This window comes from Miniopterus natalensis, chromosome 8 (assembly GCF_054644295.1).
Source record: "Miniopterus natalensis isolate mMinNat1 chromosome 8, mMinNat1.hap1, whole genome shotgun sequence".
In the NCBI taxonomy this organism is placed as follows: domain Eukaryota; kingdom Metazoa; phylum Chordata; class Mammalia; order Chiroptera; family Miniopteridae; genus Miniopterus; species Miniopterus natalensis.
Window position 1 is genome coordinate 5295757 of NC_142088.1, and position 24710 is coordinate 5320466.

The window sequence follows — 24710 nt, forward strand, 5'->3', positions numbered from 1 at the left end:
CTTGGCCTTTAAAGAAAAACTCCTAAAGTATAACTGCTGATTATCTGTTTGGTTCTGTCCCCTGGGAGTTTTTATTAAGTGTGGTCATACAGCCACCTGGACAGAACCACCCAGGGACGTGTCCAGCTATTAAATTTAAAAGGCACACACCCTGCCCAGCTGGGCGTGGCTCAGCCGTTGAGCATCGACCTAGGATCCAGGGATTGCAGGGTTCGATTCCCAGTCGGGGTGCAAGCCCGGTTGCAGGCTCTGTCCCCGGTCGGGGTCGTGCGGGAGGCAGTCAATCAATGAGATCAATGATGACCCTCTCATTGTTGATGTTTCTGTCTCTCTCTCTCCACCCTCCTCTCTCTGAAATCAATAAAGATATAAAAGGCACACACCTTTTCATCTAAAGAATGCATTCCTAAAGTTTTTTCCTACACATGAACAAAGACAAATGAACAAGAATTTTAAAAAATTTATTGTTTCTTATATGAAAGACTGGAAACAATTTTATTGCCCATCAATAGGGAACTGTTAAATAAAATGTGGTATTTATACAACTATTGTTTTAAAGACAGATTCCTATATAAAACAATATCCACGATGTATTGCCAAAAGAAAAAGGGCAAGATAAAATATAGCTAATGTGCTCCCAGTTGTGCTTTGTTGACAAAAGAAAGCGGTTCATATGCCTTGTATTTGTGTGGGACGTTTCTGGAAGGAAACGCAAGAAAACGTGAACGGTGGTCGGCTCCGCGGAGAAAAGCTTGGGGACTGGGGTGGGTCTCACTTTCTCCCTTATGCACATAATGCTTTTCCAATTTAAAACTTGTATCCAAGATTATTTCAAGTGCAGATTCCTGGGGCTACTGAAAACCTAATGAATTGGAATCTTGGGGGACGGGGCCAATAAACCTTCCCGTTAAATACGCTTATCAGTCGATTTTTATGCGCACTCAGACTGGAGACCTACCGCGGGCGTTTCTGACTCAAACACCCCGATGCGTTTCGAGCTCTGGCTGGGGCGAGGCGGCGCGGGCGGGGGCCTCGCCCTGAGCGCTGCTCCGCGCCGGGCTGCTGGAACCAGCCGCGCCTCCTAGTTCTCAGGGACGGGGACAGAGGCGGCCTGGATGCTGCAGAAAACCGCAGCGGCGCCGCAGGGAAAGAAGACCCGTGTCCCTAAAGTTGCCTGTCCTCCTCGCTTCCTCCACTTTGCTTCCTCTTGCGGGCCGGCTGCGCCTTGGTGAAGAACATCTGTCTCCAGCCTATGTCCCCGGCCAGGGCGCGCATGTCAGGGGTGACCTCACAGGCGGTCTCAACTATCCGCTCCCACAGCTGGTCAGACCTGCACAGCTGGGAGGCAAAAGTCAGAAGTGGGTCACGTGCTCGTGAGTGAGTGCGAGCCGGGCACCCACTCTCGAGATCGCTACCCGTGTCCCGCTGCCCGAGGGACACGGGAGGAGCACTCCGTGGGCACAGTCCCGCCTCTGAAGCTCCCTCTCGGAGGAAAGAGGCAGTGCACAGATAGCGAAAGGAAAAAGCATTTGGTTAAGGGAATATGTCCTGATCTCATTTACGATGCAGAATGCAAGAGAGTTCTAGGGAGTTCAAGTACAACATTGCTTAATTTCCAGGGAGCCACGTAGCAGAGACTGACGGTGGTGCGGCCAACAGATCTGCCGCCCAGCGCTGTTAGCTTCTCGAGCAGGAGCAGCTAATTCCTGCGAAATCTGCACCCGGTTTAAGCCCTCGCTCAAGCCATCTCTCCTCTGGGCTGGCACAGCGACAGCTCAGTCCCTTGCAGGCTACTCGGTGTTGAACTGCATCAAAATGACCACACAGCCTTTGGGGACTGGAGCAGGCACGAGGAAAACCCCCCCAGGCCTGTTATCTCTGGAGATGACCAGGGCCCATCGTGCATGGTGGATGAATAACAGCTGACCTGGCTGACAGGACAAAAATTAGACCGAGCTCATTCTTTCCACCCTTTAAGTTTTCTTTTTAGAGGCAACTTGACCACTTTGATAGGAGAGGCAGACAGGCTACAGGTAAAGCCCTCAGACTGCAGAACACTGGATCCGACTGTGCTCATTTAGAAAGGTGTCCGGGTTTGCAGGATCTGCTCCTGTAGAAACACAGGCACGTAGCGACAGGGAGGAAAAGGCCCCAGGACGGCGGCCAGGCCCCGATGTGCTGAAATGTGTGCACTTTCCTCTGTGGGAAAGGCCTCCACTAATGGCCCAGTCGCTCTTCCTTTCCTCAGAACTCAGTGTAGTTTAGTGCACTGCTTTTAGCATTTCAGCCACAGCTACTTAGAAGGGTGGTTGACGCTGAGGCAGAATAGCGAATGCATAGAAAAATGATAGGTTAGAAACTAATATTAAAGGTAAAAATGAAAAAGAAAAGTGAAATACAAACTAAAATTACTCCACTTGGGGCCAGATAAGCTACTTCACAACTTTCAATAGCCCATCCACCCATCCATCATCCATCCATCCATCCATCCATCCATCCATCCATCCATCCATCCATCCAAACTATATGGAATGCCTGTGATATTCAACAGGGCTCTTGGTTTCAGGCCATAGAATGTATTCTAGGTTGTTTAAGCAGAAGGGGAGTCAGCAGGGGCAATAGGTAGCTCACAGAATGTCTAGTAAAACCAGAGAGAAAGGTTCAATGCTATACTGCCAGGAACAATAGCAGCCAGAATTACAAAACAAAACAAAACCTCCAGACTGTTCTGGTAGAAACCTCACTGCTTCTGCTCTCCAACAGTTGGAACCTAGGATGCAACAATGCCTTGGACGAGACACTAGATCCTTCCCCATGTGCCTCCAGCACTGTGCTTGTGGGAGGAGCTGGTCTCCTAGCTCATGTCTCCCTCCCAAGACTTTCTTTCACACAGGTGGGTCTACTTGACAGAGACTAAGCTATATCCACAAACTAGCTATATCCCCACGCTAGCTATATCCCCACGCTAGCTATATCCCCACGCTAGCTATATCCCACGCTAGCTATATCCACACACTAGCTATACCCACACACTAGCTATACCCACACACCAGTTGCAAAGGCAGTTTTTACCTTTCTAACCTCTATGGTACACAGAGGCAACTCCATCTAGCAAAGGGATTTACACGGGTGTTGAGCAAACCAATCCACAGCATCCTCTCAGTCTGACCTGCTCTTCTCATCCACACAGACCCTCCCGCTGTCCTGCTTGGCTCCCTTGGGCCCTAGCTTGCCCGTGGGATGGGGAACATGGGTCATCTCTATTTCATGACCCGTTACACTCATTTCTGAGGAGGAAGCAGCTGGCACTCTTCGCTTTCAGACTTCATGCTCCTGTAAAAGTGCTCTAATAAGGGAAAAGGGTGATTAACAAACAGAAATGCGTAGTATAATAAAGCATACTCACTTTTGTTTCTTTCTGCATAAATATCAGACCAAAAACTATTGTATTTACAGAATGGTTACTGTTAAACAGCAACACTGAATTTAGGAAATGACAGCCCCCAAAACATTGTGATGTTAGGCAAGTTGGTCATTATCCCATCTTCAAGAGTCACTCAAGGTCTAGTTTCTCTACTTGGATTACAACATATTCTAAATATAAACACCAAAGGAAAAAGTTAAAAAGTCTCCTAATATTAAAAACAAAACACATATGAACTTCCCTTAAAAGGTTTAAACTCTAACACTATTGTAGATGACGATCCCCTTCCCAGTAACGACATTTCAGGATATCAGTGTGTCTTACATAGTGAGATTATGGGAGAAAACTGGTTTTAGGGGAAGGGAAAGAATTCCCAAGAGAGCTGAACTTTCCACCAGTGTAACTTCATCTATGACTCATTTTATACCGGAAATATTTACAGTTCTGTTTTATATTATAAGTTGGTCATAAAATACCCCCCATCTAAGACGCCCAAACCTTGGGGGTTTTTGCTTGGAAGAGGCCAAGTTGTAAAACACAAGGTACCCCTCTTGATTATGGTTCCAGTTACTTTGATTCCAAGCACAGCAAACTGTGGGCTTAGCGCCCCCTGGTGGTGGTGCATGAACTTAACATACATAAGCTATCACAAAGGTTGAAAGGGATCCCAGAGTGGATCTAATTAAAAAGTCTCCTTTTATAAATGGGGAAATTGAGGCTCAGAGCAGATAAAGGTGCAGCTGCTGAAGGCTCATGGTGGGGAGTGGCTGAGAAAGAACAGAGCCCAGCTCTCTGGCCTCCTGCTGACTTCCACACCCACATTGGCCTGCACACAGTGGAGAGAGGAGAGCCCCCTCCCACCCCAAGCTTCCAGCCTTTTAGAATCTCTTGAGATATTTTATTTGTACAGCTTTAACATCACTGGGTCAAATTCTTGGACTGGCCTCTTAGAATTGGGTTGCTGTAAACACAGGAAAAGATATTAAGAGCACAGACATTAGATCCACCTCAGCCCTATGGAATCAGGCCCTCAGGGCTGGGCCTGGCATCGCCTGTTTCACTGGCTCCCCAGGTGCCTCTTCCACGCAGCCAGAATGGGAAACCACAGTGAAAGGGCATGAGGAAAAGTGTGTTTCTTCATAGCCAAAATGACAGAGAAGTTTTCTCCCTCGGTGTTCCTGAGTCACGACCAAGGCGGACATGTTTATACACTAGTCATGACTGCCCCCCTCCTGTCTGGGCCTCAGCCTTCTCAGCCAGCTGCCGTTTGGGTTTCCTCGGGTCTACTCTGCTGCAGTTTGCAGAAAAGACATAGTATCAATGCCTGGTGCCACCGGAGCCAGCCAGCGGGCCCCAGGCAGATTCCCACGGGCGGCATTAGCTTAGAGGGCTACCGCAGTCCCAGGGTTCACTTTCAGGGGTGTGCTCCTATTAGCCAGGCTCCTGGAGGATGCCTCTCTGGTGCTTTGCCCTGAGGAATATAAACAGCCAGCCCACCAGACCTTCAGGTGCTCGTCCATGAGGCCCTGTGGCTTGGTTGACATGGAATCAGAGCAAGGGCCGGTAGCTGGCGGTCCTTATTGATGGTGGAGTTAAGTTTGATATGTGGAAACTTCCTACTTTGACTGTGGGGTGGCACCATGGGCTATCTGGGGCTAGGGCCCCCTTCCAGCCCCAAATCCACACACTGTGTCTCCATGTGTCTTTCCCTAGTCAGGTCTGGCCTTGGAAACCTTTCTGTCTCATAAAGGTAACGTTGAAGCACATTTTCAACAGGATCCATTAAAACAGCACCTGACCATGTCCCTGCCGATCTGCCTTCCCCCCCCCCCCCCCCCCCCCGGCTCCCCGGCTCCCTTCCAGCCAGTCCATTTTCCTGCCTCTGCTCCAGCAGCACTGGCCTTTTTCTGCTCTTCACTCTTCAGGGTCTCTGGCCACACAGTTCTCTCTGCCTAGACTAGGCTGCTTCCCACTCAGCCTGGCTAATGACCCCTGACAGTCAGGTAAATAAATGTCCCTTCCTCAGGGAAGCCCTGAGTCAGGTTGTGTCTCACAGCATCCCACGCCCGGCCCTCAGCGCTCATCACAGCCGTCACTGAACAACTGTTTGGACGGTTCACCGCGCACTGCCTCTGTCCCTCATTTGGGTGGAAGCTCCCTGAAGGCCGGGACCATGTGAATCTTTCCACCTTCAAGTCGCTAGCGCCCAGCAGTGCCTGGTCCATGGCAGGGGGTTGGTGACTACATGCTGACTGCACATGGCCCTTAGTGGAAAGTTTATAGCAGGGGCCCACAAACCGGCTCACAGTCAGAATACCTGGGGATCTCAGTTCTGCCCCCCCACTGGCTGTAGGACCCTGGGCAGGTTAATATTGCTGATTCTTAGCTTCCTTATCTATAAAGTAAGAATAAAAAATAGGCTCTACACTGTAAAGTTTTTTTAGAACTAAATGAAATAAAGAAATTAGAGCCCTGGTCAGTGTGACTCGGTTGAGTGTCATCCCATGCACCAGGAGGTTACTGGTTCGATTCCTCGTCCAGGCACATGTCCAGGTTACAGGCTTGATCCCCAGTAGGGGGCGTGCAGGAGGCAGCCAATTGATGTTTACATCTCTCTCTCCCTCTCCCTTCCTCACTCTGAAATCAATAAAAACATATTTAAAACAATTTTTTTAAAGTAAGGATACAACACATGCTTGCTGAAATAAATGCAAATAATAAATCACTGCTCTATTTTAAAAAGAAAAAAGAGAACTTTGAGAGAGCACAAGGAAAATTCTCTATAGACACAAAATATTTGACTATTACCTTTAAAAACCTGTGTGATGTTTGAGAAAGACTGGCAATGTCTTCAAGGTCCAGATAAGAAAGGATAATCAGGAGCACGTTGTCTGAGAGCCGCTCCAGGAAGTCAAATTTACCTTCGCACAAACCGAAGACATAGTCTAATATTCTTGCACCAAATATTAAGGCAATTTGAACTGTAATTCAAAGAAACCAACAAACCAACATGATTATCATGGGCAGTCACATAAAAACGTGATCACTGTCAGTAAGACAAAAGCTTAGGGGCACTTTCCCCCTGGGAGTGACATTAGATTATGCTGAGTCATCCTCCATTGGCCTGCACTTGTGACGCAACTGTTTCCTACCTGAGGTCAGACCTTTTAGGGACACTAAGTGTGTAACGTAGTGGTGGACTGCATCCCCTTGATCTCATCAGCACAAATTCCAGCACAGACAACGACTTAACCAGCCTCAGCAACATCTTCACCCCGACGGGGCACAGATGCTGGTCCATGCGGGTTTTCTGCCAGCCCTTTGCTCCCCAGATCGGCCTGAATTTTATTTAATTCTTGTTCTCTTATCGTTATATGTAGTGTCTCCACCAAGTTTTCTCCCTTCCTCTTTACCTTCTTCTCCTTCTTTTTAAAGAATAGTTTATTGATTTTTAGAGAGAGAGGAAGGGAGGAGAGAAACATCACGGCCGGCTGCGTCCTGCACGCCCCTCCCGGGGTCCGAGCTAGGAACCTGCACATGTGCCCTGCCCGGGAATCGAACCAGCCGCCTTTTGGTGTACGGATGGGGCTCACCCAACCGGCCAGGGCCCTCTGTACCTTCTTTTTATCTTCATCTTTACACAGTAGGAAAAATGGAGGCAAAAGGAAAAAATAGATAAATATTTCATGAAAATTGTGTGAACCTCTGCCTAATAGTATTCATACCTTTTTTGTTATTTCCAAATTAGGAAACAGTTCACAAAGAATCAGCCAATATGATCATCTACCTCACATGTTCAGTGTAGGAGGAAATAAGAGGTTTTGCTGGTTTTGGCTTTTGGTTTTTTTTTTTAATCCCAATTCCCTGAATAACCAAGAAATGGCTAATAAATAGGAAAACATGTCAGAAGGAAACATATTCAAATTTTAACAGTGGTTAAATCTGGGTGGTGACTTTTATTTTTTTGTTTTTCTGTATTTTCTAATCTTTCTACTGACAAGAAAAAATTCTGAGATGTCCTAAATTAAATTACAGCAGGCCAGAGGGTGGTAGGGAGACAGAGAAGCTAATCGGTTAACCGCAGGGCAAAACCGACAAAAGCCTGCTGACACTCCTGGTGCATGCTGAAGCTCCGAACCAGCTTCCAGGGCTCCTTCAGAGACTCTCCGGCCAGAGGAGCGGGCCACTCAGCGCCACAGCACCCGCTCCCCATTCCCTTTCCAGGCCGGGGCCCGCAACCGCAGCAGAAGAGCCAACGCTCCTTCCTCCGACCTCCGCACCTGCCCCGGGACGCCCCGCTTCCCCTGCACCCCTTTACCTACAGCCAGTGTCAGTTCTTTCAAAACAACTGGCATCTTTCTTCCACAAACTCAACAGAGAGAAGAGCGGCCAGCTCCGGGGCGCTAGCTGGCTGCGGGCCGGGCCCGCTCCTTTCTGGCTGCCGTGTCTCCATGGCCCCTTTCCTTCAGAAAAGCTTTCCGCTGTGAAGGTTTTGTTCACCACTATAATAAACCCGTAATACCTGTGTGATTTTTGCAGTCCAGGAAGGAAGGGGGGAAGAGAGGGAAGGAAGGAGAGAGGGAGGTGAGGGCAGAGGGAGGGGGACGGGCGGAGGAGAGAAAGATACATAAGGACAACTTCTAAAATAGCTGCTCTGCAGTCAGCGGGAGACTGGGGCCCAGCTGCACAGAGCAGGCAACTCCGCGGAAGGAGGTTAACAAGCAGGACTTGGCTCTTTCCTCGCACAGTTAGATTCCGGCCCGGGCTCCATTCCGCTACTCCTGCCCCAGGGTCCTTTATGTGTCTCACTTTCTAGGGTGTGGCTCTCACCCTCGGGGGCGCTCCCAAGGCGTCAGCCGCGGTGCAGCAGGTCAAGGGGCACAGCAAGGAGCGAAAGTGCGCATGGCCGCTGGGTCTGTCCCCGTCCGAAGGCCCCTTCCGGGAGCTCTGCGACAGGACTGGAGCCCACATCGCACTGACCAAAACTGGGTCACCCGGCACATCTGCAAGGTACCGGGGAAACGCCGCCTCCGTCTTGGGAGAAACGCAATAAAGAAAACGAAAAGAAAGCAGAAAACGGGAGCCAAACAAAAAAGCAAAGAAAAAGTCTCATCAGATAAAAGCCCAAGATAAGAGGATAGAAATTACGGCGAGCAGCACTCCTGATGCTCCTGGATGAACGAATCGGCCGGTACGGCTCAGATAAGTAACGCGCACGCTGCTTACAAGAGGCCTGGTGAAAACTGATGATGTGGGGAAGTGAAAGCGGCGGCCTGGGAAAAGACTGACTCGCACCACCAGAAAACCAGGTATTGCTAGCAGGTGGGGGAAGTAACAGGCAAATCCCCAACTACCTGGAAACAAAATGGTTTCAACAAAATGGTTATAAATAACCTGTGAGCCAAAGAAGAAATCAAAATGGAACTTAGAAAATATTTTAATCTGAATGAGACTAAAAATATAATTGATCAAAACTTACCTAATATAGATACAGAAGCACTTAAATTTAGGGGGGAAATGGCTGAAAACAACGATTAAGCTTCTATCTCAGGAAACTAGGAAGAGATCAACAAATCAGACCTAAAGGAAGTGGTAAGAAGGAAATAATAATAAAGGCCAGAACAGAAATCAATAACTACAATGGAGAAAATCCATAGGGCTGAAAGTTAGTTCTTCGAAAAAAATTAAACTGAGTAACCCCCAACAAGATTCATCAAGAAGAAGAAAAAAGGGGGAGAAAGCACAAATCACCATGATCGAGGAAAGAAAAAGAAAACATTACAACAGATACTACAGACGTTAGGAGAGAATATTCTGAGCAACTTCACCAACATATTAGATGACTTGGATAAAATGAAGTAAATGTGACTAATGTTAACGTCTTTGGTGAGTGGCGTTGGGTATCTGTAATATTCCTTTCTATTTTTTTTGTAGGTGTAAGATATTTCTAAATTTAAAACTTTTAAAGGTCAAGGTATAGATCATAAGGTACAAGGTTCTTCTTTCATGTTAACACATGTTGTATATATGCGCAGAGGATATGCAGGGAACTGCTCCCATGCTGTCTCCTAGAGCTTCTGCCCCAAACACGCTCCCATCCCACCCTCCACCCACATGACCCACCCCAGGTCTGCAGAAATTCTGGAAATCCAGGCTGACGACAGGGAGTGGCTGACCAGAGGAGCAGTCAGAGGTGGTGGCGAGGCCGGAGAAATTCGGTCCCAGGTCCAAGGCTGAGATGTAGGCCTGGAGAAAGGACCTAGAGAAACGGATTAGGGATCCACAGGTGGGGCTGGCCCAGGATGGGCAGAAGGTAAGGACTGCTCTTTCTCGCTTTCTGATTCCTGGTATACCAATACTCCTAGCATCTAGAACTCAGGCCAATATTTCAGGATACTAGTGTTTATTAGTATTATCAATTTTTAATTCTAGTCCTCACTTCAAACATTCAGTCCCATTCTCCCCATAATCATCTAAATGTCCAAGGGAATTTCAACACTTTAACATTGAGACTATATCTCCCACATTTCCTTTCACATACAACACCAGAAATAAGAAACCTTTGTCGTTTGGTTCAGAAAGTATGGCTGTTGCCATTTGGTTTTATCACAGGGATTTTTGTGGATTACCCTAAATGCTTAACCACCACTTAGAATCATTCGAAGATCTAAGCAACCAACTTTAAAATGAACATAATTGGAAAACAACTTATTTTTAAGTTGGATTCAATCTCAACCCATGAATCAGCACTTTCGATTGAGTTTATATTGGCACATTTTTTACCTGAAACTACGTTTTAAAAAAAGTTTCCAATAGCTAATTTCTTGATTGTTCGTATTTAACTTAGGGAAAAAAAATCTATAGCTGTTTCCTCAGATTGTTAAAGGTCTCAGAAAGAAGAAAACATTTGCAACTTCACAGACAAATGGACAAAGAATGCAAACAGGCAAATTACAGAAAGGATATAAATGGCAATTTAACACAGCAGGAGGCTCAACTTACTCGTTAACAGGATAATGTTAATTAGACAAGATATTAATTTCACCATTTGACTGGAAAAGATGAAAAAAAGACAGCAATATCTAATTAGTGACGGCAAAGGTGTAAGAAAACGCCTGTATCCTGGTGGATAAAGTATAATTAATATATCAGCTGTTGAGGGGGCGCAATTTGTGAGTATAGTGAAGTGACTGGCATCTTATGTAAGTTTTGAACCACTAGTGGACATTGGGTCCACAGTGAATATAAATCCCGTTCTCCTGAAAGATTCACACCCCAGCCACCTGCCTGGTCCCACGGGCCGACCGGCCAGGCTCCCAGGCAAGAAGGGTTATTACTGGCAGGCCAGCTCCAACACAATGACTGGCCAATGAAATATGATCGTATTGTTTAGGTACTAATCCTGTAAACCAAAAGTAGGAATAAATGTTACATGAACCCAGGGACATTTTCTAAGTGTGGATATTTTGGACAGGTCCAGATGTCCTGAAAGTGTTTTAAATTACTCAACATTGAAATATTGTGACATCAATATATTAACAAAGTCTCATTTTATGAACAGACGTTGAAATAATGGCTGCTGTGCTGAAAACAAACTATTGCGGAGCAAGGGCGGAAAGAGTGAGACCAGATGGAAGTCCAATTCAGTTATCTGGGAAAGAGGTTGTCCTTGGTTGGACCAGAGGTTCTTTTAGAGACACGTACTGAAGTCGTTTAGGATGAAATGATGTAACAATGGAGATTTGCTTCAAAATAATCCAGTGGGAACAGTGGGTTTATGTACATTTTGGGTATTGTGGAAGCTGGGTTAGGGGTAAGTGAGAGTTTTTAAAAAAAACATTATTGTAGTTTTTATGTTTGAAAATTTCACATTGTGAAGGGAAAAAAGCATAGGGGAAACTGGAGGGTAATTTCTATTAAGTCCAAGTATTTACTTGATTAAGATAACTTCTCAACCAAACCTTGATAGTAGAAGAAATGATAGAAATTTTAAATAAATAGCAAAACACATGAGTTGAAGGACCTGATAATTTGATTGTTTTTAATAACCTTTAACTTATTTTTAACTAGAGAAAACCCATTTAAATTAAATATTATTGCAAAAAATATATATTTACATGATATAAGATTGTTAATGGAATCTACATGTTAACCTGGAATCTTAAACACGTTAAGATTTTTCACAAAAGAAATTTAAGGCTATATTAACAATTTTTAAAAACAATTTTCTATTTTTTAAGAAGCCAATGTTCTACTGTATCAGATTAAGTACATAATGACATATCAATATTTCAAATGATGATATCTTCAATACTTCTCTGCCAAAATCTATCACTGATTAAAGGGAATGTAACAGCAATAAGTACATAACGTGCTCCCTTCCTTACTCTGAAGATGTGAATTCTCTAGGAAGTCTTCATGAGATTCTTTTGCTTCTCCAGGTTTTGTTGATTGATACCCACTCCTCAGAGAGATCTTCCACCATCTAAAGACGACCTGTGATTGAATAGCAGGTGGTCTGAATTAAAACTAATTTAAATACCAACAGCTATGGCCTGGTAACAATCACCGTGGTGGACACATAAGGCTGTGTCCAACATGGGCTATAACTTTGCAGTCTGGCCTCACATCAAATTAGAAGCAAGGTCTGAGCATCAATAAACAGTTTCTTTAGTGATCAGGGTCACAAAATCCAAGCTGGAAGGAATCTTAAAAATCTATCAAGTCAATTGATGTTAAAATCACCCAGGGCCAAATGACTATTTCTTAAAGATCTCTGAGAACATAGATTCTCTAACTTGGGAAGCCAATTCCAAGGTCATTGCTCCACTCTCCACCTCCCTTCCTGTCTATAGGACAGACAAAGTGAGTGAATGCTTTTCTCCTAGAGAGGGACAGTTACATGGACAGGGCTGGGGAAAGCACTGCTATGCACTGTTTGTTGTGTGAAAGGGTCCTTGCACAGGACACTGCTTGGTAATGGATCTGCTGACGGTCCATTTGACTTTTATAAGCATTTTGGTTTATCTGAAGCAAACTTCATTTCCATGGTTAGGGACTGCACTGGAGTTCTGTATTTATTTCATGGCAGTGTCAACTACCAGGCCCAATGAGAAGCCCTTTGAGGCTTCTCCAACTTATCTCATATTTTCCAACCTGTAATGGAACTGGGTAGTTGAGATGACAAAACTCCACCAACTTCAGCAACAAGCAGAGACTTGAGACTGCAGAGAAACTGTTGGCTTTAGGCAAAATTGTTAAGCAGGTGAAAACTTGCTATGGGGCCTCTCTTTATCTAGTTTCCTTTCCCCACCCCCACCCAGCCAGCACTCCCAGGGGTCCTTCCAGGTCCTGGGTGCACCTTCTTGGACCTCCATCCAGGTCTCTACCAGTTTTCTACTGCTGTGCCCCAGGCTTTGAACTACCCAACCTCTCCTTTCTCCCCACCCCTTTCCCATTGCCTGCAGGCCCAGGCTCGCTATTCCTCTCCCAGAGAGGCCTCCCTCTGCCCTGTTACCCTGAGGCCCTTCCTGTTCCTCAGGGCCTCCCCTTCCCTGATGTCTGAAAGATAACTGAACCCTAGGAGAGTAGAGACCTTTTACGCCACCTTACCAAGTACCTTGCCTGACAGAAAGTAGATCCTCAATAAATACTTGTTGAATGAATTAAAGAGTGATTTTCATTTAGATTTTGTTCTAATCACTAAAGGAGATGAGAGGTACCAGCCTCATTGTAGGATGCATACCATCATTTGGTATCTTTATAGAAATCATGTGACCAGTTTATGCATATTTAGCATATTTTTAATTTCTTATATATTTCCAGTAAATCTTTTTAATAAACTTGAAAATTGAGCTTGCTTATAAAAGAGAGGTCCGAGATTTCTAATGAATCCCTGGGCATCTCTCCTGCACAAAACATTAGAGCAAGATTACAAGGCAATTGTTGTTTGCCCAGTGGAGGCCCCTAGAGGTCAGGCCCTTTTCCCCACCAGGACCGTAGTGACTTGCTAGGCAGCCCTCAAGGGGGCACTGGGAAAACGTGGGCCCAACAGGCATCTCAGCATTTGAGTATATGTGGACAAGGCACATCCCACCCCTGGTCTGAGACTCTGATCCTCCCATCACTACCCTGGGCTGAAAAATCCTGCTACTGGGACAGAAAGCAGAGCCTCTGGTGTTAGGCAGGTCTGGTTTCAACCCTGGGCTCTGTCATTTACCTTGGGCAAATTTCTTAATCTCTTTGGCCTCAATTCCCTCATGTCCCAAATGCAAAGGGTGATGCCCACCTCACCAAAGTTTGGTGAGATGATGTGAGATAAACCCAAAGTGTCCAGTATGATGCCAAGTAAATGGAGCGTGCTCCAGAGAGGCAGGTCCTTGCCTGTTTTTCTCTGCCTTCCTCCTTGTTCACTCACTTCATATTCAAAACAACAAACTCAGCCCCAAGTACCAAGAGATCAGAACCATGTGTTTTTCTCAATTATCTAACAATATTCAACCATACGTCATCAAGGTCTGCTTTCTGAATCATGATCTTCAAAGACATTTATTCCAGTTTTTCACTCACACTTGGCATTTGATTTTTCTAATCATCAGTCAGCATTAAGAATTGCATTTTTATGCTCTGAGTATTTTCCCAATGACATAATTAAGAAGACAAATCCATCTATCCAGTTAAAAAACAAACTTGCTCCTAAAGGCTTAGGGTGACTTGCCAAATTCCACACACTCAATGGGGCATCTACCCCTGCTTTCTCCTGCAGAGTATTGTTATTCTACCAGATCCAACTCCTCCGTTTCGGAAACCATATATAATTAGGGGATCTTACTGAGTGTGGTGGAGATACTGTACCGCAGAGAGTTTATGAAATTAGGTCTTTTCTTAGGTGAGGAAGGATTTTGTTATCTGAACAGCCTACTGAGAAATGGAGAAGCAAAGACCACAAGGGCAAATGGCATGTAATTTCACCTTTAGATATTACTCAAGCGATCACACAGCACTGGCATTCCAAAAGGCAGGAAGATGTTATTTTAATGAATTATGAAGATAATTTCTTTTATTTTGCCCCCTATTTAAACTATAAGCACTTAATGCTATGTTTTTGGTGCAAATTTACAACATCGGGTATGTGTTCTTCTATGTATCTATGTTTGGCTCAATTTGTCCAAACACAGCAAAACTTAGATTTTCAGCTACAGAAAGTTTTACTATGGAATGGTGGTCATTTTTATACATTAAGAAGCAACATTTTTAATAATGGGAAAGATGAGTCTGAGGCCAAAATGAGAATGGAATAAACTGAAAATTTTAATAAGAACTGATGACACTGAAATGTTTCTTTCCTTCAGTAATTCAGAAATAAAGTTGCCCTTGGAAAGTCAAATAAATAAACTTCAAACAAAAAATGGATTTGTTTAAGAATTGGTGGCAGTCTTTGTTGGTAGTCACCCAGCATTCATTTGCCCAACTGCCCTTCCTAGATGAGCCCCTTTTGTTCAGAAGCCTCTCTCCTCTGCAGAGATCTGACATACTATATTTGTCATTTTAATTTAAATACATAGGTTAATGCAAATAATTAAGTTTGTATTTAGTGCTTAAATTTAGGAATAGTTTTAATATAGTGCATTCTTCATTTTAGGTGAGTATATCCTTCAACAGATTTCTCAGAAAGGGTCTATAGGAAGTAAATTTTTGTCTGCAAATGTGCATATTCTCTTCCAGGTTCTGGCCCTCTGTTACAATTATTCAGTGTGGGAGCCAGTGGCCAGTGCAGATGACCTCCAGATGTGCCCAGGTCATGCATTCTCTACCGGCAGCTGCTTCTACAGACCAGCTCTGGCCCTCTCTCTTCGGCAAGTTTCTTGCCATCAGCAGGCTACTCATTCTTGTTCCTTCAGTAGTCATACCCTCTCCAAAGAAATCTGAATCTCAGTCTTATTGGGGGGAGAAAGAGAATGGATATCCTAGTTATTACTGTCTACCTCCTCCAGCATACAGGGAGTAGCTGCTTTTTTTCTGGACCCTTTAGAACCCTCTTTTACCCCTTCTGAGTTGTTAACCATCTCCTATTAGTCAACAATTCTTTATAATAAATTGTCCCTGGTAAAATAACAGTGTGGTTTCTGCCCCCAAATGGACTTTTCTCAAGATACCTGGTATGATTCTTCTGTCATTTATTATGCAGGATACTTGACAGCTTTTAATCTGGGGACATACACTTAATATTTAGGACAGTTGTTGCATAACTTTTTTCCCTGGAACTTCTCTTTTTCAGATATTGGACCTCCTGGTCTAATTTTTTAATTGTATTAACCCCCACCCCCCACCCCATTGTCTATCTCTTACTTTTGGTTCTTTTGCTCTAGGTAATTTTTTAAAATTTCTTCTTCTAACCCTCCTATTGAGTTTTTTATTTTTCCTATCATACATATATTTTTGATTTTCAAAAAGCTCTTTTAAATTTTCTGGATGTTATTTTTTTCTTGTGTGCTGTTCTTGTTTCATGGATACAGTATCTCTTCTTATCCTTCAGATGATATTACTAATAAATAGTTTGTTTTGTCTTTGTGTATTGTCTTTATTTCCTCCACAATTATATTTCCTGTACCTTGATGTTGTTGATTTGTTTTGGGTTTCATCAAAAGCCTTCTAATTTGTAGCTGTCCATGTGTATTCAGGAGTGGGGCACTAGGAAGCTGATTGGAAGCTCTGGGAGTCTGAGCAAGGCTTGTCCAGAGGAGGGCTTCACTATGTATCTGGTGGGGCTCTTCAGTTAGAGGATCCTGGCTATTAATATCTTGCAATCTCTTTTCTTGGCCTGGTCTGATTCCCCAGAGAAGAACCTTCCAGATTTTGCCTGCAGTGTTCTGTGCAGAAGTCACAGTGAGTCTTCCAGTTCAGTATGTGGATTTTCACTTAATCCCTGGCCATATGCAGCACTGAGTCCCTCTGTTCCCAGTGCCTTGGGTCCCACGCCCATAGATCCCTAGCTTATTCCTCCACAGATCAAACTTCCAGTCTCCTCCTGGGGGTGAGGCAAAGCTGTTGCTGGTTGTACAGAGGAGAGGAGGGGCTGAAGAAGAACGTGGTTCTAACCACATCAACAGAATTTCAACCCTTCCTACTGTTTTCAGGTCCTTCGTCACCCTCCCTTTCCAAAGGATCTGTTTCCACCATTCCTGAGCACCCTGCTCTGAGGTTCTGGGCTATAAATCTGATTGCTTCTTGATGTCCCTAGTTTAGGTTTCAGCTTTCTCAGGGCTGCTAGATGAGCTACCAGTAGGTCATCTGCTTTCTAGCATGCAAAATTGTTGCCTTTGTCGCCTTTCCCATTCTCTTTGTTTCTGTGGGTTTATGATTTAGAAAAACCCTGTAATTGTCATTTTAGTGGTGTTGCCAGAGGGAGGGAAGGTATGTAATAGTTCTTTAACTAGAAGCTGCACTTCTAAACTGTATCCTTAAGATGTTTAAAATGCTACAGATAATCTGATATACTACATTTGTCATTTTCTGTAAATACATAGGAAAATGAAAATGATTAAGTTGGTAGTTAATATTTAAATTTGGGAATATCTATTAAATTTCCAATGATTTTAAGATGTTTGAAAGTTTAAAAGAGTTTGATCTACATATTCATTACAGTTTTTTAAACACTTGGATGATTTTGTTAGATTTGTAATTATGTCTCTTTAGATTTTAGAAATACTGAGAAAATAAAATATATTAAATTTGTGGTATACATTAAAAGGATTTAATCAAGTTGTAAATTGTATTTAGATTTAAGAGAATTTAATTTGTTCGATTTATAAGCTTTGTGACTTTAATTTACAATATTTAGATAATTTGATTAAGCTTGTAAACAGTGCTTAAATATTTAAGGGATTATAATTTGTTAAATGTAAAAGCTAATTAAATATTAAAAACAATGAAAATGATTGTTTTTAATTTTAATGCAAAATTACTTGATTTATAATTAAATTTACTAGGTTTGTAAGTTGTATTTGAAAGTTTAAAAAACAGGTTTTAATTTCTAACTTTAATTGAATATTGGTAATAAACAAAAACAATTGTAATAAATTTGTAATAAATCATAAATTATAAATAATTGCAAAGAATTGTACAATAGAGTTTCTTAAATCGTGTTTAAAAGATTGATTTAGGAATTCGGGGATCACTGGGTGGCCATTTGGAAAAAGATAATCGATCTGCGCCTGACGTCAGGATAAAGTCCAAACAGTTCAAAGATGCAAGTGAAAGAGTAAACGCAGGCAAGCGCTAGAAGGAAAAATGGTGAATTCGTTTATCTAACTGTGATTCAAAATCTGAAAATCATAGAAGAGAAGATTGATGAATTCGCCTATACAAATATAAACAACTTATGCCTGGTAAAGCCTCCCAAAGACCTGTATGGAAACGTTTAAAGCAGCTTAGTTCATAGTAGCTCCAGACTGGAAACAACCTAAACATCCATCCATCTGACAAAATAAGACTGTGAGCAAGGATGTGGGAAACCGGAGCTCGCGTCACTGTGGCATGAAAGCCACGGAGGAACGGAGCAGATCTAATAAGCTACAGATGGGAAGAAAGGGATGATTTATCTAATGAATGGTGTCACCACGATAAGCAGTCCATCTGAAAGCCGTAAACTTAAACTCCTACCTCCAGCTACATGCGAAAATAAAATCGAGATGGACTAATATGATAAAGCAAAAGGCAACACTGTAATATTTTAGAAAAGATATAGTACTTTTAAAAAATATGTTTTTATTGATTTTTAGAGAGAGAGGAAGGGAGAGGGAGAGAGTGAAACATGGATCGGCTGCCTTCTGCACGCCCCCTTCCAGGGATCGAGCCTGCAACCCAGGCATGTGCCCTGACGGGGAATCAAACCCGTGACCTCTTGGTTCATATGGCAGTGCTCAACCACTGAGCCACACTGGCCAGGCAAAAAAAGATATAGTACTTTAAAATAATAAATAATAGCATTTTCATTTTAGAAAACGGAACAGGAACTAGGGATAGCATCTCACTAAGAATGATGGCATGCTTTTAATACCACCCTTATTCTCTGGCTGAGATCTTGGAATCAGAATTCTAGAGGTGACTAATTAGACACTGTTATTTTAACTCAGTAATTAATTACAGAGATGGTAGCTATCACTTTTGCTTCCCCTCCTAGTCTTGAGATCCAGAAATGTAACTTTAAGCAATGTTCTTTATCAAAAAATATCCTATTACAATAAATGAAATTGGAGGACCTCCAGAATTCACGATCCTGGTCATTTTCTCCTTCCTATGCATAGACTTGGCTATTACACCTCAGAAACTATCTCACATTAGACAGGTTTCCTGAGAGCAAAACTTGCATAAGATTTTGCACCAAGGAAGGAAAATGAGTAAGAAAACTGTACCTGCTGCTGCTGCTGAAAATCCTTACAAAAGAACACTGTATACCAACCGCACTTAAATCTTAAAAACTGATGAAGTAAAAACAAAATGTTCTGAGAACTGATCAATACAAGAAATTTTATATTAAATGGAAATTTCAAAAAGTATATGTTGCAAAGTTAAATGTTAGATTTAGAGTAAATAATGAATACAGTACATTATGGACTCAGGGTGTGTTCAAGGATTTGCTGATGAAGTAAAGGTTCATAAATAAACAAATGTAAAATTAAAAAAAAAAAAATCTTTCCAAAAGAAAGTGAGGGCAAAACCCAACATAAATACTATGATCCGAGGAGTGGGGGAGTCACATAAGCAGTAAAAGGAAAAAACATGTGTCACGTCAAAGCAGATGGGATGTCACTGCCTGTGGTCCTACAGTGTGAAGACACAAGTGTGGCTTCAGGGCATCCAAGCAGGTGTCTTGGAGCCATGGGGCCCTAGAAGGGGGCCTGTGGGCGCGTCTCTAATGTTTGCCTGCTCGCTCGTGCCCTCTGGGAGGATTAAAAGGAAGAGATACCGCTTAGCACAGTCCCAGACACATCTTTATTTCCCTGTCCTATCAAGTTACTACTGGAATTTGTTAACACAACAAGTCGAGAACACAGATGCAGTTCCCTCGGCCTGGAAGAAGCACAGGCCCACCCTTGCAGCTCCAGATGAAGAACTTGCTGAAACCCACAACTTCCCAAGCCTGCATACGGTGAGGCCATTCCCAAGTGCAGGAAGTCAGGGGAGACAGGGCCATGCGGGTCAGTTTTAACACACACTCTGCAGAGGCCTGACCCTCAAACACTAAGTGTGTCTGCCAGGTGGGTGTGCTAAAAATTCTCAAAGAAATTCAAAGTACTCTACAAACAATAAGATCAAAAAAAAAAAAAAAAAAAAACCAACAACCAAGAAAACAACAACAGGCAGCTCTGAACACGGATGCAAGCAGAGCTTTTTTCTGTGTTAGTATAATATCTTCTGGAACAATGCCCAGGAAAAAACAAACAACCTGGAACCCTCTCTTCAAAACCTTCCTGGATGTGGGCAGGAAAGTGACTAAGCAGGTAGGAAGGCCCTGGTGTCTATGGTGTCACTTCACAGAGCACATCTGCCTCTAAGCCTGCAAGCTGCTTCTTCATAAAATTACTACTTACAACTCAAAGGTGTCTCTGCTTTCACTCTGGTACAAAACAGTAATTTACTGGTACAACATTTCTTTTAAAAAGTCCCCCCGTTCCTTGGTGGGAGCTAGTTACATCCCACCTTGTTACCTGGCCTATCATTGCTCTCTTCAAGTGCAACCTCAGGAAGAGCCCCACCAGGCAGTAAGGAGCCAAGTCATAGCTTCATTTCTGTGCCTTCTCTCAGGCTCCCTCCACATGGCACGCTTCCCTCTTCCCTATGGTTTCTTCTTGTTTGTAAAAGGAACACCTGCTACCGGATACTTGCATCTACGCCCTTTTCAGGGCTTATCTGCTAGGAAAAGAACCACCACTAAGGCACTTTTGTTGCCGGGAATTAAATATTTCTTAATTATTAAATATATCAAAATTGGATTTACTTGGTCAAAACCTTCCTTAGCTTGTTATGGACTGAACTGTGTTCCCCCTCTTTGCCCCACTGCCCTACCACCCCCAAATTCTATGTTGAAGCCTAACCCCCAATGAGACTGTATTTGGGGATAGGGCCTTTGAGGCCATAAGGGTAGGTCCCTAATCTAATATGACTGGTGTCGGTATAAGAAGAGGAAGAGACGCCAGGGAAGCACAAGCACAGAGGAAAGGCACAAGCACAGAGCAAGAGGGTGACATCTGCAAGACAAGGAGAGAGGCCTCAGGAGCAGAAGCCAAACCTGCCACCACCTTGATGTTGGACTTGTGGTTTTCAACACTGTGGGAACATACATTTCTGTTGTGTAAGTCCCCAGTCTGTGGTGTTTTGTTGTGGCAGCCCTAGTGACTGACACAGCTCCCAAAATGATAATGATAAAATAATAATAGATCATACTGAGGGCCTACCATGTGCCATGGGCATCTACTTTCGACTCTTTTCTTTCCAGCGACCCTAGGAGGTCAGTGTCACTGTTCACTTGACAGGTGAATAAACTAAGACTCAAGGAAGCTTAGAAAAATTTGCCCTAATTCATTCACTCCTCGGTGGGGTTTGAATCCAGGTCTAGCTCACCCCAAAGCCTCTAAATCTGTTAAGCACATTCAACATGTTGCCTCACTGGAAGGCCAGAAAGCCTTAACCTTTCGACGGCCGTGCTAATGTAGGGAAGCCGTGGTGTTAACAATCCTAAGGCTGCTAACCCACAAGCCGTAATATTTGGCATTGACTGGGTTGTTTACTTCCATCTGATGGGGGTGTGATGGATGTGCTGAGAAGTGATAGCATTTCGTTCATTCCACATTCCACCAGCACACAGAGCACTACATTGTTCTAGATAAAATAGACAAGCCCCTGCCCCATGGAAATTACATTCTATGGGGAGGGAGATGGGCAGTAAACAAAACAAGTAAAAATACGTGTGAGAACAAGATAAACGTGAAGAAAGATAAACAAGGAAAAGAGGGGAGCGCTGGGCTGGGGTGGGGGCGCCACTAAGGAGGGTGGTCTGGCAGGTGTCACGGGAGCCTTTCAGGATCCGATGGTGAGACAGGAGCTGTAAGCTGCCTTGCAGCTGGCGCAGCACGCCCCATGCAGGCCTCCCAAGCATGCAGGTGATAAGCCAAGCCACTCTTAGCACCCTCCCTACCCAAAGCTGAATGCTTGCTCACTGGAGACGAGCGGCACCTGCACCGTAAGTAGGAACACCAGGGCCACACCTAACAGGCTTTCCTGCTAAACTGCAGATTATAGGGGAGAGCAAGAGCTGGAAAGCAATCACGGCGCTCCCTTCTAATGCTCGCGCACTTGCTTTCACGTCCCGCCAGTGTGCTCTCCACAGCCAGGCCCTTGAAAGCCCTTGTCTGGGGCATCCTGGTTGCACAGCCCCAGGCACCTTCCATGTAGAAGATGCTCGCAAATGCAAAGAGAAATTGGCCTCCGGATGATCAGCACCGTAGCCCCGTCAAGCACCCATTTCTCATCATCGCCCCAGTGAGTTGTCTGGAAGTACCCTACTGTGATTCTCCCACCCTGGCTTCCTCTTCTTTCCAGAATATTCCCAGATTTCCAAGGCTGAAGCTCTCTGAGGACTCCTTGCCTTGCAACACCTCCCTGCATGTGCACAGGATGGCTGAGTCCTTCATATCCAGTAGTTTCTACGGCCCACATTCCCACTGAGCTTCAGGGTATCTGGAGAGTTTTATTTGGGGAACGTAGCCCACTGAACTATAAGTACTTGTTAATTTTTTGGTGACCACCACTTGCCTCCAATCTCCAAGTCTTAGAGGCTTTTTGAAAAACCTGTAGAATGCCCATAGTGGAAGGCAGAGTTAAAATCAATAAGTGCTTGCTGAATAAATTACTGAATAAATTAATACACTGACTTATCCAAGGGCACACAGCCAGTAAATGGCTGAAATCAAATCAAGAAAGGTCAGAGATTCTTTTCCAGTAGACTATGCTGTTGAAAATGACAGTAAGTTTTCTACGTATTAGAACTCATAAATATGTGGGATTAAAAACTACATAATTCTATACTTTGGAAGATAGAAAAATTTATTCATGTAATACTTTTAATTTCTATTTATAGATTTATATAAACATTTAGATTTACATCAATTCATTTCTATTTAAACATCTTTGGATGCATATTCATTATGCATTTATGTATTTATTTAATTTAAAAGTCAAAAAGAGTAAACTAAAGATAGCAAGCAATCTTTACCACAAAAACACTTTTCTGTGAATGAGCAGACTTTTTTCTGTTAAATAAAATTTAGTATTTTAATAGTAACTATATTAAATACATTTAAAAATTAAGACTGCAATTCAGCCACATCTTCTGATTTCACAGCAGACACAGGGCTAAAAAGGGGGCTAAGTGATGGCTGGCTGCCGCTCTTCTCCTTTTTTGAAATGCTAAATAGGGGCAGGTGCTGGTGACTCCATGTGATAAAAATGAAGGGACTCACAAGCAGTGTTACCAAAATGGCCATAAAAGAGGAAAAATACTAAACCCTTCAAAAGGGCTGAAAACATTCAGATTGGGCTGCAGACTATTTTCAGTAAAACTGGCAGGCAAATCTTCAAATGAGAAGAAAAGGGGGTGATTCAATGTTTTAGAATTTTAAAACTGGGAAATACTATAGCACACAGGCCTATATTTATAGATTATAATTAGCCTTACCTCTTCAAGGTATCCCACAATTTTATTCCCATTTAACTGCTACGAATTGCATAAATGCATCTCATTTCTTTGTAAATAAATTAAGCTTTTTCAACAAAAAACTAAAACAAAAAAATAATACATGACCTGAGATTGGAGTGGAGAGAGAAACTGCAAAGAGTTATTCTGGGGTAGGATCCCATCATTAAAAACTCAAAACGTCAGTGACATTGAGTTCGTATACTGTGTACATAATAAATATCTTGCTAGGTTTACTAATAATTCCTGTGAATATATTTCTAAATAAACAATAAAAACCAGGAATCCTACATTACTGAAGTTTACTTTGAAACCATAAATATATTTCCTTTCCCCACTCCAACTCCCCAGATCAATAAAAAGTAAAATGAAAAAATTGAAATATATCATCCACCAAGGTGATCTTTTAAGTTCCAATTATTTTTCCAGTAAAAAGTTCACAAATCTGCCAAGTAGGATGTCTCCACCTACTGTGGCCTACCACCGAAAGGTGAGTCAGTTTTCCTGGAGTGTGTTTTCATTTATTTGACGTTCAGAAACAACGGCCACACCTCTTCCTGAACAGTAAGCGGGCAAAACTCCTCACATTATTTCTTAACCATATTAATTTTTTAAAGAGAACATTTAAAACATTAGAAATACTTTATTATTATTATTTTTAATAACAATGATAAAGCTGATAGCAAGCAGTTTTTGAATAATGACAAAAGCATAGGGGAAAAGTAGAAAAAAAAACAAAACACACCCAAAATCTAAAATTTCATTTCTAGACATTAAAGAGTATTCTTACAGATTCTCCAAACATTTCTCAGCCTCTCTATATATTTATAGACTGAGCTGTGTGCCTGTGCATATGTGCGTATATTTACCAGTTTGACATGAGTGGGAACATAATAAACATGCTCATTTGCAATCTCTTCTTTCATTCTGTCAGACACTCATATCTTGGTGGCTTCATAGTGCTCCCTTACACAGAGATATACATGCTTTACTTAACCAATTTTCTACTGAAGGACTTGCCGTTTCCCCACCCTCCTTTTTTTGGTTATATAACAACACTGTGACGAGTATCATTTAGGTGTCTTTTCAAATTTGTGTAATTATCTCCTGGGGAAAATCCCCTGACTTGGGATGCCAGGGCAAAGGACACCCATATTGCCTGACTACATGTGGCTGAACTGCCTTCGGGAAGCATACTGGTCAGGATTAGATTTAGGTGAAAGTGACAAACACCCAACAAGGTGGCTCACGGAAGACAGAGCTTATGTAGGCCAGGAGGCAGTCCGCGACCCAGGGGACCTTCCACTTCGGCACTCTCCCCATCATATTCAGAACTTGTCTTCTTCCACGTGGTGTGAGATGGCAGCTTAACTCCTAGCCATCGAATTTGCATTCCAGCCAGCAGGAAGGAGGGAGGGATGAAGGTGTCCAACTCCCAGGGACTCTTCTGTGAAGAGTTCATCACATTTGCCAGCTTCCTATTTGCCAGAATTTGGTCATACGGCGACATTTTGCTTCAGGGGAGACAGAGAA

At 43.1% G+C, this 24710-nt stretch overlaps 1 protein-coding gene across 2 annotated transcripts in view; it reads right to left on the bottom strand.

Moving 5' to 3' along the window:
- Positions 1 to 445: 445 nt before the first annotated feature.
- The window catches only part of FBXO36 (F-box protein 36), a 41109-nt gene continuing 16844 nt past the window's right edge, over positions 446 to 24710 (bottom strand). Inside the window, exons 2-4 of one of the 2 annotated variants that reach the window (XM_016197693.2) lie at positions 11812 to 11920; positions 6233 to 6405; positions 446 to 1338 (exon numbers count right to left, since the gene is read on the bottom strand). In XM_016197693.2, coding sequence (XP_016053179.1) covers positions 1165 to 1338; positions 6233 to 6405; positions 11812 to 11920 — 456 coding nt within the window. In that variant the 3' untranslated portion in view covers positions 446 to 1164. The remainder of the gene's footprint in view (positions 1339 to 6232; positions 6406 to 11811; positions 11921 to 24710) is intronic. The other variant, XM_016197694.2, reaches the window with a different exon arrangement.